At 53.4% G+C, this 15,536-nt stretch overlaps 5 protein-coding genes across 5 annotated transcripts, besides 12 other annotated features; 3 read left to right on the top strand and 2 right to left on the bottom strand.

The window, feature by feature from the left end:
• Positions 1–92: 92 nt before the first annotated feature.
• Positions 93–173: a tandem repeat.
• Positions 155–202: a tandem repeat.
• A 61-nt stretch (positions 203–263) lies between these two features.
• Positions 264–349: a tandem repeat.
• Positions 350–407: 58 nt separating this feature from the next.
• On the top strand, positions 408–2,763 carry EKO05_0005577 (Vacuolar protein 8; the record flags this gene model as incomplete). Its single annotated transcript, XM_059636636.1, has 7 exons — positions 408–456; positions 514–599; positions 655–775; positions 899–1,012; positions 1,337–1,582; positions 1,638–2,387; positions 2,435–2,763. 7 exons carry the CDS (start codon positions 408–410, stop codon positions 2,761–2,763), a joined length of 1,695 nt encoding a protein of 564 aa, XP_059492619.1.
• Positions 793–841: a tandem repeat.
• Positions 1,033–1,045: a tandem repeat.
• Positions 1,046–1,109: a tandem repeat.
• Positions 1,110–1,321: a tandem repeat.
• Positions 1,674–1,719: a tandem repeat.
• Positions 1,929–1,981: a tandem repeat.
• Positions 2,764–3,514: 751 nt separating the features above from the next.
• On the top strand, positions 3,515–5,495 carry EKO05_0005578 (uncharacterized protein; the record flags this gene model as incomplete). The annotated part of the gene is made up of 2 exons (XM_038940110.1): positions 3,515–4,136; positions 4,186–5,495. The coding sequence occupies 2 exons, from the start codon at positions 3,515–3,517 to the stop codon at positions 5,493–5,495; spliced, it is 1,932 nt and encodes a 643-aa protein (XP_038798594.1).
• Positions 4,312–4,339: a tandem repeat.
• Positions 5,496–5,554: 59 nt separating the features above from the next.
• Positions 5,555–5,571: a tandem repeat.
• Positions 5,572–6,664: 1,093 nt separating this feature from the next.
• EKO05_0005579 (uncharacterized protein) lies at positions 6,665–7,131 on the top strand (the record flags this gene model as incomplete). Its single annotated transcript, XM_059636637.1, has 3 exons — positions 6,665–6,705; positions 6,762–6,870; positions 6,925–7,131. 3 exons carry the CDS (start codon positions 6,665–6,667, stop codon positions 7,129–7,131), a joined length of 357 nt encoding a protein of 118 aa, XP_059492620.1.
• A 1,720-nt stretch (positions 7,132–8,851) lies between these two features.
• Positions 8,852–10,961, bottom strand: EKO05_0005580 (uncharacterized protein; the record flags this gene model as incomplete). Its single annotated transcript, XM_038940012.1, has 2 exons — positions 8,852–8,937; positions 8,990–10,961. The coding sequence occupies 2 exons, from the start codon at positions 10,959–10,961 to the stop codon at positions 8,852–8,854; spliced, it is 2,058 nt and encodes a 685-aa protein (XP_038798596.1).
• A 236-nt stretch (positions 10,962–11,197) lies between these two features.
• Positions 11,198–11,299: a tandem repeat.
• Positions 11,300–12,345: 1,046 nt separating this feature from the next.
• On the bottom strand, positions 12,346–14,143 carry EKO05_0005581 (uncharacterized protein; the record flags this gene model as incomplete). The annotated part of the gene is made up of 5 exons (XM_038940102.1): positions 12,346–12,484; positions 12,538–12,909; positions 12,959–13,375; positions 13,431–13,928; positions 13,980–14,143. The coding sequence occupies 5 exons, from the start codon at positions 14,141–14,143 to the stop codon at positions 12,346–12,348; spliced, it is 1,590 nt and encodes a 529-aa protein (XP_038798597.1).
• Positions 14,144–15,536: the final 1,393 nt, after the last annotated feature.

Genomic DNA, 15,536 nt, shown 5'->3' on the forward strand with positions numbered 1-15,536 from the left:
CAGAGAAAGGCAGAGAGAGGCTGGTGCCCGCGTGGCGGCGCGAGTGAGTGGGTGAGTGGGCACTGGGCAGTCTACGGCATCGGACGAGCTTTCCCAGCGCGCCTTAGCCGCTGCCCGCCCCGGCCGCCCAGCCCAGCCCAGCTCTAGGACCGCCCAGGACAGCGCAGCGCAGCACGCCGCTCAGCACGCAGCTCGCAGCACGGGCTTCCATCGACACGCGCGCTCAACACCACGACCCTCCATCGTCGCAGTCCAGCCATTGCCCGTCGCCGCGCGCCTCTCGAGCTGCCCGCCGCCCGCCCGCCTGCTGCCCGCCTGCGATCCCCCGTCGCTGCCCACCGCCGCCGCCCCTCTGACCCTCCGGTAGCCCCCCCCCGCAGGCCTCTGCGCTGTCACAGCACACTGCCATGGGCGTCTCTCAGTTCTTCTCCAAGGTCTGCGGTGCCTGCTGCGCCGGTATGCCTCTCCCTGAAGAATTTCGTCGCCCTTGATGACTAACGCGTTTCTGCGCAGGACGCTCCAAGGACAGCCTCTACGACCCCGTGCTGGCCGACAGCGAGCGTGAAGCCGTGGCCGACCTGCTGGGCTTCCTCGAGAACGTACGTCTCTCGCCCCACCTGACCGCACCGCACTCTACTGACGTCGTCCGTCCAGCGCGCCGAGACCGACTTCTTCTCCGGCGAGCCCCTGCGCGCATTGAGCACCCTCGTGTATTCAGACAACATCGACTTGCAGCGCTCCGCCAGCTTGACCTTTGCCGAGATCACAGAGAGAGGTACCTATCCGGCCCTGTGATTCTGTCCTGATTCTGTCCTGATTCTGTCCTGATTCTGATTCTGATCCTGCCGCCCCTGCGCCTCGCTCCCCGCCACCCCCAGCTGACCACGACGCCTTGCAGATGTCCGCGAAGTCGACCGCGACACGCTGGAGCCCATCCTCTTCCTGCTGCAGAACCCAGACCTCGAGGTCCAGCGTGCTGCCAGCGCCGCCCTGGGCAATCTGGCGGTGAACAGTACGTCACAGCCCCCGTCCAGCAACCACGCATCTTGCACCTTGCACCAAGCACCTTGCACCTTGCACCTTGCACCTTGCACCTTGCACCTTGCACCAAGCACCAAGCACCAAGCACCAACATCATCCCCCGAGCACCAAGCACCAACATCATCCCCCGAGCACCATGCACCAACATCATCCCCCGAGCACCAAGCACCAACATCATCCCCCGAGCACCAAGCACCAACATCATCCCCCGAGCACCAAGCACCAACATCATCCCCCAAGCACCATGCACCAACATCATCCCCCGAGCACCATGCACTAACGTCATCCCCCGCAGCCGAAAACAAGGTCGCCATCGTCGCCCTCGGTGGCCTCGCGCCCCTCATCAAGCAGATGAACTCGCCCAACGTCGAGGTCCAGTGCAATGCCGTCGGCTGCATCACCAACCTGGCCACCCACGAGGACAACAAGGCCAAGATTGCACGCTCCGGCGCCCTGCAGCCCCTCACGCGTCTGGCAAAGTCCCGCGACATGCGCGTGCAGCGAAATGCCACGGGCGCCCTGCTCAACATGACACACTCAGGTCCGTCTTCTGTACGCTGCGTGCAGAGCTGGCGCACCCGCTAACACGCTCCCAGACGACAACCGCCAACAGCTTGTCAATGCCGGCGCAATCCCCGTCCTCGTCCAGCTTCTCTCCTCCACCGACGTCGACGTCCAGTACTACTGCACAACCGCACTCAGCAACATCGCCGTCGATGCCAGCAACCGCGCCAAACTCGCCCAGACCGAAGGCCGACTGGTCCAGTCGCTCGTGCACCTGATGGAGTCGTCGTCGCCCAAGGTGCAGTGTCAAGCCGCTCTCGCCCTGCGCAACCTGGCCTCGGACGAACGCTACCAGCTCGACATTGTACGCGCCCGCGGTCTGCCCTCTCTCCTCCGCCTCCTGCAATCCTCCTACCTCCCACTTATCCTCTCCGCCGTTGCCTGCATACGAAACATCTCCATCCACCCCGCAAACGAGTCGCCCATCATCGAAGCCGGCTTCCTTCGTCCTCTGGTCGACCTTCTGGGCTCCACGGAGAACGACGAGATCCAATGCCACGCCATCTCCACCCTGCGTAACCTGGCCGCAAGCTCGGACAAGAACAAGCAGCTGGTCTTGGAGGCTGGCGCCGTGCAGAAGTGCAAGCAGTTGGTCCTGAACGTACGACTGCCCGTGCAGTCGGAGATGACCGCCGCGATTGCTGTCCTTGCTCTGAGCGAGGAGCTGAAGCCCCACCTACTCAACCTCGGAGTGTTCGATGTCCTCATCCCCCTCACCGAGTCTGACAGCATCGAGGTCCAGGGCAACAGTGCCGCTGCACTCGGCAACCTGTCTTCCAAGGGTAAGAAGGCTCCCTTGGTGGGTCACGACGCAAGCTAACGGATGCAGTGGGTGACTACACCATCTTCATTCAAAACTGGACGGAGCCCGCGGGCGGCATTCATGGCTACCTTCGCCGCTTCCTCGCCAGCGGCGACCCTACATTTCAGCACATTGCCATCTGGACGCTGCTGCAGCTTCTAGAGTCTGAGGATGCCCGACTATCGGAGCGCATCGCCAAGTCAGACGAGATCATCCACATGGTCACTGAGATCGCCGAGCGCAACATCGAGTCAGACGACGAAGACAACGAAGACGGCGAAGCTGAAGTCGTCACATTAGCCCGCAGGTGTCTCGAGCTGTTGGGCAACAATGCAAAGGCGCTCGTCGAGGGTTAAAAACGCTAGCTTCTTGTTGAACCTGGCTTCATCGATCCTATCCTTGCCTCTCCTTCACCTTATCGTTTGTTATAGCTAATGCGTTCATGTTGAATGCTGCTCGGCTGCTCGGCAGAGCATGCTCATGCAAGATGTTTTCACGGCTGGCGTTCCGGGAGCACACTATTTTCAACATTTCTAGCGAGCATGGGAGGAGCATGACGTTTACTTGCCGGCATACCATCTTTGTTATTACTGCTTCTTGATCAAGACTAGCTTGTGGCTCGAAAGACATTGTAATTGTTGGACTTGGCGGTGGAAGAGCAGAGCACAGTGCTCCCCACGTGTGTCGTGAACGAATCAAAATGAGGTGCAGCTACGGATCTGGTTCGGTTGTGTTGGTCGCACGGTCTCCAAGAACACCCTTATATAACTTGCTTAGTTATATTAGTTACAGTCTCTAAGAATACCCTTAGTTATATAACTTGTTTAGTTATATTAGTTACAGTCTCTAAGAATACCCTTATATAACTTGCTTAGCTATATTAGTTATAGTCTCTAAGAATAACCCATGTAACTAGTTTAGTTATATTAGTTGCATAGTCTCTAAGAATACCCTTATGTAGCTTGCTTCATTGTGTTAGTTGCACAGTCTCCAAGAACACCCCTCATGTGACGTCGCGCCGGAGCCCGCTCGCAGCTATCGATAGGCAGCCAAAATAGTTTTGCGGAGTGTCGCCGAGTCACTGCGATCACAGCGCCTCCCTCACCAATGCCACCAAAACCGCGAGGAAGAGGCAGCACGCGTGCGCGCGCAAGCGCAAGAGGGGGAGCTGCTGCAGCTCGAACCACAGACGGCGCCAGTGAAGGCGCCGAGTCGACGACAACCCCGCAAACGTTTGGTGAATCCGCTGCCAGTGAACCTGCACCCGCTATCGTACCCAAGGAAGAGGGCGACGGCGACGCAAAGCCACCATCACCTGCAGAACATGACTCCTCGACAAACGACGATACTTCTGCGACTGCAACACCACAAGAGGGCGCCGAGGCCGCGACACGCCCTCCCGTACAGCGCCTGGGCGGCCTGAGGAGCGCAGAGCCGTCTTCACGATCTGCGTCGCCCTCCGTCAAGCGAGGCAGCACGCGCGGCGGCAAAAAAGGCCCAGTCAAACCCACCTTCACCGGCCGCCGAAGCAAGGAGGAGCGCGCGGCCCTCGAAAAGGAAGCACTGGAGCGCGAGAAGATCAGAAACAGAGAACGAGAGAAAGAGGATGCGTTCCAAGCCAGGAAGAAAGAGAGAGAGGCAGCAAAGGAAGCTAGCAGAGCTACAAGGGGACGTGGTGGCTACAGCAGTGCTATGAGTGGACCCTTCTCGCTCGGTAGCTCGAAAGAAGGTAGGCAAGGAGTCGAGTACGTGCTCGACATCGCTGATTCCTCTGACAGACAGAAAAACAAACCACCGCAGCTTCTCAGGCTTTGGTGCTGGTTCGGGATCACGCGCATTCCGCGTCAAGAACGAGGGTGACGACGGCGGTCCAAGCAGAGGCGGGTATAGTGGAGGCGGTGGTAGCGGCGGCGGCGGCGGCGGCGGCGGCGGAGGTAGCTCATCGATCAAGAGAGAAGACGGCGGTATCGTGGAGTCCTCCGAGGATGAGGAAGATCAGGAGTTCCCTCGCAGAGATATCGACCTCATCGAAATATCGGACGACGAGGACGGCGCAGACGTCAACGAACGTCCCTCACGATCAGTGCTCCCTATCCGGATCACACGGAAAGAACACCAAGAGAAGGCGCTCGCACTCAACACTGACGCCAGCGCCGAGACCGCGCCCAAAGACACAGCAGAGGCGACTGGAACAGCTGGCCGCAAGTCTGCAGGGGAACGCTCAGGCCAGACATCTCGCAAGGGGAAGGGCAAGGCGAGCGACGTGGAAATCACTGGCGTGCGCAAGCCATTTAAAGGTGTATGGCAGGACACCGACGACTCCGATGCCCAGGTCAAGACCGAACAGGCCAGCGACGACGAGCAAATGCCTGATGCCGAACAAATAGGCATGGACGCCGACCAGACCGAACCGCCACAGAAAGCGGAGCCCCCATCACCATCCACAGAACGCAAAGCCAAGGGCCGGTCCAAGAGTATAGCAGAGCCCGTCCTCCAAACGGACGAAGACCGCGCAGAATGGGCACGCTTTCTCGAGAACCGCAAGCACATCCGCGCCGAACTGGGGCCAGACGAAGTGCCCACCGTAGACCCTTCAGGCGACACAGCCATGGCCGACGGCGCAGCACCCGCCCCCAAGCCCTCAGTACGCGACAACAACGTCTACCTGTTCCAGATCCCACCGCTCATGCCCGAACTCCTTGAACCAGGCGTCAAGAAAGAAGCCGCCCCCGACTCGGCCGAACCCTCGGCACCCGCGCCGCCCGTCAAGAAAGAAACACCCAAGATCAAACTCGAAGAGAACTTCTCCGACCCCGCCGCCCGACCGCTGCAGGGCCCTCGCTTCGCGAGCGGCATGGTAGGCAAGCTGCGGGTGCGCCAGTCCGGGCGCACGACGCTCGACTGGGGCGGCACGAGCTACGAGCTGGCGCCGGGCAACAGGGCCAGTTTCCTGCAGGAGGTCGTCAGCATCCACGTCGTGCCCGACAAGGACCGCGTCGTGCCTGAAGATGCTGGCGAGGCTGTTTCGTTTGGCCGCGTCAAGGGCAAGTTTGTCGTCACGCCGGATTGGGCCGAGATGCTGGGGTGAGGGAGCGCTGCTTGACGCGGAATCAGTGCATGGAAGGGTTTTTATTTGTTTATTTATTTGGGGGGGGGGGGGGGGGATTGCATCGTTTGGCGTTTTGCTGGTTGGTTGGTTGGTAGACTGCTACCAAGTCAGTACAACTTCCTTCACTATGGCGACGACGCGTACTTCTCTATGCTCCCTAGAAGAGAGTAAATACTCGACCCCTGCCAATCATCTCTGCCTTGAGCATCGCTACTCTGAACCCCCCCCCAAAAAAACACTCGACGTAAAAGCACTTGGGTCGGCTGTGGAAAGGTTCTGAACTGCTAAACGCTTCAAATCAACAACAACACCAACACCATCCCCAACGCAACTTAATTCTTTGAGCGTGCTGGATGACATCGCCCTCACGACCTCACGCCGTCACATACTTGCTCTCAGCCGGTAGTGCTTACTATCACGACTCGGCAACAGGCTCGCCTTGCACACTCGCAAGGGAGGGAAGTGTAAGAACCCTCCTTGGTGTTGAATTATCAAAGTGAGGTGTAAGATTAATCGTTGAGTGACGCTACAGAACCGTGCTATATAGGTAAACAGCCTAACCAAATAGGTAATCACCACCCATAGGCATCGCCTTCCAGCCATCCAGTCATCATGGAGATCGCTTTCCAACACTTGGATCTCATGCCAGTTCATCAGCACCACGGCATCGAGGCTGCTTCCGTCTCTAATCAACCCGCACAGATTCCTTCCTGGCACTAATCATAGTATTTTATCACCTTGAAAATACAACCATCATCTGTGTTCAACATTCCAGCCTCAACGCTTCCGGAACAAGGCCCCGCAACCCGGTTCAAGACCCCCGATTGGACCATCTGCCCCTTCCCCGCAATGCTTAGCTTGTCCACTTGAAAGCCCCGCCCTACGGACCTGCCAGTCCTCAGTCCTGCTTCGCGTCCCCAACCCAGTTCCGACATCACCGTGTCACTTTGCAAGGAAGAACGCGTGCCGATGCGTTGGGCTGACGCCAGGGCTGACGTCTTCTCGATGGCTTAAGATGCGCACAACCCTGCACTTGTGCACTTGCTACAAGGAATGATCTACCATCAACTACCTTGACTATTGATAGCCGACTTGCTGTGGGCCTATTGCCTTCGGACCGCGCTCACGAGAGGGGTTGTTTGCATTGTATGAGAAATCGAATCCAGATGTCTGCTATCATCGAATGCGCGTTTGTGAACAGCATCATCACAAACGACTGCGACCACGATAGTAACGTGAGAGCAGCAAGTGCAGCGCGAATAGCAACATGCGCGCAGCAAGATACTATGAAAAAGAGGATATCGGGATTGAGCACGATGTGGCTGACGCCAAGTGCGGCGCAGGACAAGTCCGAGTGAGCCTCCACAGGAGTCACAACAAACATTATATAGAGACTGACACGGCGTAGGTCGCACCGGCGTACGTAGGCTTTTGCGGTCTCGATCTGCAGAAATACCTCGGCGGCCCGATCTTCGCGCCCACAACGCCCCATCCATCACCGGACGAAAAAGCGGTGCCGTTTAACCCAAACATGTTGGTGTTCGGAGAGGCGAAATATACTGCAGCTCTCGGATATCAACGGGGGGGGGGGGGTCTCGAGGCCGTTATTGAATAGCCAGCAAGTGGTAGGTATCAAATTCAAGGTCAAGGTTGGGCGTTAACTAGACGCCGAGACAGGGAATCTCAACCCGAGCAAAATGATCACAAGTAAGATCCAGATGGAGGACCTGATAGAAGGGGGGATTAAGGCGCTTTATTACAAAAAAGAGAACCATGTTAAGATTTTGGTCGAGGTTGAGGGGACTAGGTTCTGTTGATTTGGCCGTACACTGATGGATAGTAATGGACAGTGCTTGGCGGATTTCAAATGAGATATTCCGGCCCTGAAAGACCTCTTAATCTTTGTAGACAGCCATCGGCCGTCGCACAAATGACTTGAAATCCCTTTTGACGCAGCTTATTGAAGCAATGGAACGCCTACTAAGTTTTGACCCAAGCGATAATTATACGGTCCGCGTGCTGTGGCATGAGCAAATCATCTATATGCAGAGACTCTAAGATCGCATAGAATCTTAGTCTAAATGTCTCGGTACTCGGCCGTGAGTTCATCCACTTCAATTTCTCCCGCCTCTCCTTCCTCCGACTTCCCTCCTCAATCTTCTCGACCAACCTTTCGACAAGTCCCCACTTGACTTCATCCCCCTCACCTAAGATTCTCGAACTAATCACTTAAGCCTCTGCTTGAAAGCCCCCCATGTCTTCTCAACAGCAGCCAAGACACTCCCGGCCTGGGGGTAACAAGGATCATTGCTATGAAACGCCTCACACGTCTGCTCAACGCCAGCCTCATCCATTGCAGGCGGCCGACAACAACCAAAGTCAAGAACCCACATAAAGTGAACCCTCAAGCGCCCCGACTGGAAACCGGACGAAGGCGGCTGTTGACCGCTCCGCGGCGGCGCGAGTACAGCTTCTGCATAGGTGGTGGCATCCAGACAGAGCTTCTCCATCTGATGCACGTGAAGCGAGACTTTGCGCAGGCTGAAGCGCTGGAAGCGCGACGTCGCCACTCCGTCTTCACGATGCCGTCGTCGCCGGCCTAGTAGCCCGCGCGGAATCGGTGGACTTGTGCTTGCCACCAGGGATCGCTTTGTTGGAGCAGCGTGTGGCAGCGCAGAATTGAGAGAGGCTGTGTGGGCGGGTGTTGAGGCCTGCTTTGCAGATCCTGTACGTGCATGTTGTAGTCCTTTGTGAGGGAGCGGTCGGGCTCGCTGTCTTCGCGCTTTATCGCGGTGTGTTCGTCATCCTCGCTGTTCTCGAGAGTCCAGACGCTGCCGCAGAAGCCCTTTCCAATGCAGCGGTATTGAGGGGTGAGATGATGCATAGTTAAGCCTTTCGTGTGTTTTGTTAGAACTTGCTGCCGTTCTGGTAGTGATCTCGGTAACATGGTGTGCTATTTTTAAGACAGCTCGCTTCTGAGAACCAAAGTTCTCTTTCGCAGTTTCCATGGTAGCCAAAAATGTCTTGCAATTTCTAGGTAACGGATGCATAACCGCCTATAGCTCCATTGAATACGAGGACTGATGTCCTGGTTGGTTCAAGCTGTAAATCCGCGTTGTTAACATTAGTACACAGCTCTGGTATTAAACAGGTAGGCTGTTAGTTTCATAGTAAAGGCGTTGAAGCTATATAGTATACTATGTCTATACGCAGGAATGTACAGACTCGCGCCACACTACAGATAGTATGTGGTAGATCTAGTAATGATTCTGTTGCAAATCTAAATCGTTCCCCCTTTGCTCTAAGTCGGGGTACTACTGTTGAACAGTCTCGTTCTAGAGGAGTGAGATTTCTTCCCAATCGCTGGGCCAAAGTCTGTACCACGGACAAGCTAGGCTCTCACCACTCATGTGTCCGTGAACTGCGATACGTTAGCCAAGTTACAGCGATCGTACACTTGTCTAGACACTCACTATAGGCTTCGCCAACCACAGCGAATTTGTCTTCTCTAGGCCGCAACACAATGGGGAAGTTGCAACCCGAGATAATGAAGATCACGTCGCCTGGTTGAGCAGCTTTTGGTCCGATCCCCAGGCGCCCATCTTGCGATACGAATAATCGGCGTTGCCGCATAATATTCCTGATGGTGGGTGCCCATCTATCGTCCTTGATTTTGCCGCCACCAGTAAGCGTCGTGAGTAGAATAGAGGCGACTTTTGATCCATCGGAGTGATTCCTCGCATAGGACTCCTTGCGCTTTGTCTTCTCAGACACGAATTCGGATTGTAGGATGAAGTCAAAAGCCCGTTCTGTGAAGTCGTGATCTTGCAGTTCAGCAATATTCGCGTCGCAAACCTCTGCGACTCTATCTAATCTCTTACTCAATACTGTCAGCACGCTCAATTCATTACTGAAGGAAGCGAAGACCTCAGAGTCTCCGGCTGCTCGGTACCCATGTCCATTAAGCACCACCTTGTCCATAGATCCTGTGTAATAGAGCTTCATCATGAGATGTCGATTGACAAGCAAGCTTGGTTTGTTCGCGGCGGTCTCGCATCGCCAGTCAGGCACCCAGGATGGTATGCCATCAGCACTATCGACACCGCTCGCAGCAAGCAAGATATCCATCTGACCCTGCTTGAATATGATCTCTCGTGCAACTTCTCGGTACACCTGCTCCATTGACTTGCTATAGTCAGGTATCAGTGAGACATTCTCAGCCTCGCCGACCAAAGCCAGCATGGCAAATACCTTATCCCTTGGATCTGTAGACTCGCGATCCCAGGTAGTCACGAGCAGTGTCGACAGCGTACTACCGTTGACTCTTGCCTTGGCAAGATTAATCGCCAGTGTGTACCGTCGTCGCAGCGCTTCCCAATGCTGCCCTCTGTTCGTCCCTTTGACCGCATCTCCCATATTATCCCATGCCTCGGAGTAATCCATAGCTGTCCGAAACCTCTTCCATTTGATTGTGTGGTCGCCGCATTGCATCAATACTTTTGATGCACTCCATACTTCCTGCACAATCCATGTCCGGCCCCACCAAGGGCGAGCGAGTAAGTCATCCAAGGCCTGCCAGTGTGACTCCCATTCATTCTCGAAATATCGCATCCGAGAGTCGCGGGAGATGTCATCAAGTACGGGAAAGCCTGTAACGACAAAGTTGTTCTTTGTAGCTTCCGCGGTGGCGAGTGCGTTATGGTACTGGCGGAAGAAAGTCTGGTCTAGAAGTCGTTCCAAAAGTCCAACGGAGTAGTCAATCAGCCTCATCGCGATGGTCGGGCCTTTTTCCTTTTCCTGACTCCGGTCATGAGGAACTGTTTTATCAAGTGAGTACGTACTCGCATTCTCATTTTGTAAATCCGCTACTTCATCGATGTCGTTTGATGTCGAAGAAATTCTTTCAGTGAATGGCACGCGATGTTCTTCTTCTTCATCGGAGCTGGTGTCGCTAGCCACCCTGCCATGGCCTCTTTTCAGGATTCTTCGACCCGATTCTTTCTTGGCTGTAGCCATCATTTTCAAGAACTTCATAGCCTGATCGCTCGACTCTGTTGCTGGCCCGAGCCACACAACAACGCGCGTCGCCTTTTGGTAAATTCGCTTCATGATTGCGACCTGCTTACTTCGCTCTTCAACGTCTGCCTGATTGATGCAAATAGCATCGATCCAGATCTTGCGCTTTTGCTGCGCGTAACGAAGGTGCTCGAGCGCGATGTGCAGAGTAGAGCTGACCAAGAATGAAGAGCCATTCAGTGTGATGGACAGGTCATGATCAACCGGGCCCCAAGCGTACGACAAGCACTCGTATGTGAGATCCGAGTCCAAATCGGCATGCTCGAGCTCAAGTTTAACATCCGCTCCCCGCTCATCAGGAAGGATGCTGGCGAGGCGGATACAACCTGTCCCAGACAAAGCCCTGTATTGGAAGAGTGAAAACTCCATAGCTAGGTAGCAGCGTTTAGAAACGTGGCTGCATTCACAGACAGGCGCGGTAGGTAGATAGCAGTGAGCTACTGGAAATATTGGTAAATAGGCCTGGATTTTAACAGATCGCGAATCCTACAATGCCCTTCGCGTAGCTACCTAGTTCATTCTGTTCCTTGAGTAGCGGGGTAAGTGACAGGGGACCTCGCTCTATTCTCTTCCGAAATATCCGCCGGGTAAATTCACTACTTAGGCCCATCTCCCATCTCCCATTTCCGATCTCATCTCTCCTATCTCGTCTCTTTTATCTCACCTCTCCCATCTTATCTTATTTTATCCCTTACATCTTGCATCTCTGCGTACAGATAGATCAACAGTAATAAGATACTAATATAATATAAAGTTTCTGTCCCAGTGCTAAATACCTGCCGTCCAGGAATAATTTACACCCCCTGTGCGGTGTAAACGAGGGGCTAAATGCGGTGATATCTACCCGATAGTAAAGCGGTGTTTTTTTTAACCAGATTTTGTACCGCAGTGAATACTAAGACCACCAATTAGGGTTATGGTTTGATTCCTTAGTAGCTTCTAAAAGTTTGGATTACTCTGCTATGCGAAGTAGAGCCAATAGTAACTAGTGAAAGCTAACTACGCTACAGATGGTTATTACACATATCAAAAATTGTAGATAGCCTGCAAATAGAAGAAGATTAAGATTGAACAGGTGTTTCCTGAACAATGCTGTCTAACATACATAATGTGGTGTTACATTATAGCCGAGCCCATCGGCTTGTGGTTTGAACTTCGTGTTGGTCTTTGAGAATTAATCATCTGCTATTAAGTCTAGTACATGGTGTAAGAGGCCTTTCTTTAACGCCTATACGTCTGGTGCATAGGGCCAATTGGAGGATTAAGTCTCGTTAGGCGACAGTACCACGTTGGCGGCTCATAGAAGATTTAAGCTGAGTGTCTTTTTGTGTCCAACACTGACGTTGCTACGATCACCGTTCCCGGCACCTGCGGCTATACTCTTACGCGCCCACTTTAAACAAAAGAGATCTGGCTAGATTCACCAATCTCAGGATTGAAAAACTATAATGAGAATTTACAGGATTAAAAGCATTATGCAAATAATGACAAAAACAAGAGACTAATAAGTCCTCTGATGGTACGAAGTTCTCGGAGATAAACAATACAGAGCGAAAGTTAGAGATAGAAACCCGCTTTGCTTAATCGCTACGCTGCTAAATCTTTCTGCCCTAAACAGTACATGGCACCCTCTCCATACGACAACATACAACCTGCATTCTCGCTATCATATACGCATCCCTACTACAAAAGCATATCGCCATAAAGTACAAAGGCGTCCAGTGACGTAGCTGACGGATAGTGGCGGACTTTTTTATGTCTTCTCCACGTGCACGTGAGCCTCTTTGGTGCTGTCAGAGCGGTTGCTCAAGCCTTTGCCATCGATGTCAATGTCAGCAACCTCTGCGTTTTTGCCGTCAAAGATGCGGGCAATTTCCTCGAGAGTTGGGCCACTAGAGGGAAAGTCAGCTTCAACTCAAACTGGCGAGGACAAAAAGCGACTTACCGAGTCTCGACATAGAAGTAGTAAACCCAGACCAACTCGAGAAGAACCCAGCCGGCATAGCAGGCAAACAGTTTCCAATTTTGCTTGTACCAGCCGCCACCCTCGGAGATGGGGATGGGGTTAACGTAGTTGTTGATGGTAAGAGCGACTTGAACAGAGAGATTCATAATGAACACACCCTTGGCGCGGAGCTTGTAGGGCAGAATCTCGACAGTGTAGGCAACCAGGAGACCAGACCATGCCAGAGAGTAAGAGACACCGTGCAGCCAGACAAAGACAATATTGATGTAGCCAACGGCAATTTTATCCTTCAGGGCATATTGCTGACCAGTGATAGTGGCGCAAATCAAGAAAACAAGCATACCGGCGGTGCTATTAGAAGTGAGTCCATTTCCTGAATAGAGCGAATGTGCAAACTTACGCAGCGAGGAAAAGCGGGCGTCTGCCAACACGGTCGACCAACAAGGCGCATGAGATGGAGACGAACAGAGAGAGGACCTTGTTTCCTGCGTCCAAACCCAGCTTGTCAGTCTGGCTAGTGATACCGGCACCTTCATAGATAATACCAGCATAGTAGCTGACGAGAGCATTGCCAGACCACTGAGAAAAGAGTCCGAGTGAGATGATAATCAGTAGCCGCTTGCGGTTACCCTTAGTCTTGATGAAATCCATGTATGAGGAGGTCTTCTGGTGCAAGAACTCTATACGGATAGTCTCCTTCATTTCAGCATACTCAAACATGACAGTGGCGTCGCTATCATTACCGTCAGCGTGGTAGTGGGAGAGCATGTGGAGCGCCTCGTCGTTTCTGTCCTTGGACAGCAGCCAACGTGGGGACCTAGAAGTCAAAGTTAGTCAATCGCAAAACATTTGATGATATGAGAAACACTTACTCAGGAATCCAGAAGATGAATACGAGCTGGATGACGGAGAAGATACCTTGAATGAGTGTCGGGATTCTCCAGGACCAGGTGCTGTTGATGTGCTGTGTGCCAAAAGCCAACCAACCACAGATCAGGGCACCAAGATTCCACAAGCAATTGTAGATGGTGGTGATCCTGGCTCTATGCTGAGGATGCGCGATTTCGGTAATAAGCATAGGGCAGGAAAGTTGAGCCATGGAGTTGCCAAACCCCATGAAGAAACGGGCGCCCTCATACTGTGGGCGGCTCATAGAGGCGGTCTGAACGGCGGCAGCAATGACCATGACGATGCAACCAACAGTGATGGGGGTTTTGCGCCCAAATTTATCGCTGAGCCAAGGTACGATGGGGAGAGAGACGATGGAACCGATCGAGTACATGGCGCTGAGACGACCCAACGTATCCTCCGTAGGGTGACCCATCGTCACCTTCCAGGAGTCGAGGAGCTGAGAAGTGTTCATGAGAGATCTTCGCACAGTCAGCACTGGAGCTTCTCTTGTTATAGGCCCCAGAACTTACCCATCATAACCGGTGGTGGCCGAGCAGACGCAAAGAATGATGCAGTAAAAGTAGAGCTTTCGCATATTGGGTGACTTGGTCCATGACACTGATGGAAGCTCAGGCGCAGCTTCCTGTGCCTCGACCAAATTGGTCTGGTTGGGACGTTCGAAATGGGGACTCATTGCGGGTAGTGTTGACCGACTGTTCCAGCGGCCGACGACAGATGCAAGGCAAAAGTGGAGTGGATACTAGGGAAGGAATGTAGCACAGGGAAAACGTGTGAGTCCTTATATGCCAGTCCAGGTATCCATGCAAGTGCATATTCCCATGCGAGTCCGTATGTGCGGGCCGCTCAGCAGAAGATGGCAAAGGATGGGGTGGATATTATCGCAATTAGGCTGATGTCCTGCCATATCAGATCAAGGGCGACTCCTTTGATTGGGGGAATACTGTGTGCGGCCAAGCCACCAACGCTTCTAGAAGTATTGGACCGGAACCGACCCCGGATTCCCGGGTGGAGAAGCTGCTCCTGTGAACAGGCCAGGACCGACGGGCGAAGGTACTCTGAATTAGTTGTCTCTACACTCCCTTTGCACCTTTCTGTAGTAGAGACAGAGCAGTTTTACGCATGAATTGATATTCTACTTTTAAAGTTACTTCTACTTGTCTACGCTAAAGTCCGTGCGACAGCGTTGTGCAGGCGTGGGTAAAGATGTCGGTGAATGCGTAGGCGCGCTTGTCCCTGTGGTACGCTGATTGGCCGAGGCTGGTATTTCGCACAACACCTAAAACTCTGTCCTAGCCGCGTTCCGAACCTCTCACGTTTATCTTGGGCTTGGTGGACGATGATGGTCCAATGGGTAGCACGATCCCTTTGACAACCTGATCGCTTGGGATGGATGCATGGTCAACGAACTCCGCGATCGGTATGATCACCGCACGTTATACCGGTAGCAGCCCGCAACATGGCCTAGTCGCTGCCTAGCTACACGCTAATGAGCGCTTTCTTAGGCTGATGTCTATGTGTATTCCCCAGGATTCATAACAGGAAAAAACGTACAAGAACAAGCCTTGATCAACACTGACCAATCAAAGCTTATGTACAGCCTTCCACACTGATGCAGGGCTCGGCTGCAACAAAGCTGACTGAAAATTTGAACAGCTGCAAAAGACTTCTTTGCCGTTGGCTGGGATAACATGGGTGATACCGCTGCAGCAGAGACGGACCATTGAAATTGTCGGCTTTTGCGTCATTCCCACACCGTGCAGCGTATGATAAAGCGTGCGGTTACGCATGTTGATGCAGGCTGCCACCTCCTACAGATGTCCAACTCACGCCGGGGGTCTACAAAATTAGACATGAGCATTTGAACGGAGGTCTAACCTCCAACGAGCGACTGTTCAATCCATATACGTCAAAATCGTTCACCCCTCGAAGCAACCATTTAAGGCAATCTCGCCACTGTTCGTGGCTTCACCGCCTCTATCTCCTGTTGGGATAATCGCAAAGACTGTATTCTGCGAGACTTCGTTCACTTCTGACATGACCAATCAATTCACATTCCGACTCCGTGC

Source organism: Ascochyta rabiei, chromosome 8, assembly GCF_004011695.2.
Source record: "Ascochyta rabiei chromosome 8, complete sequence".
Taxonomy (NCBI): Eukaryota; Fungi; Ascomycota; class Dothideomycetes; order Pleosporales; family Didymellaceae; genus Ascochyta; species Ascochyta rabiei.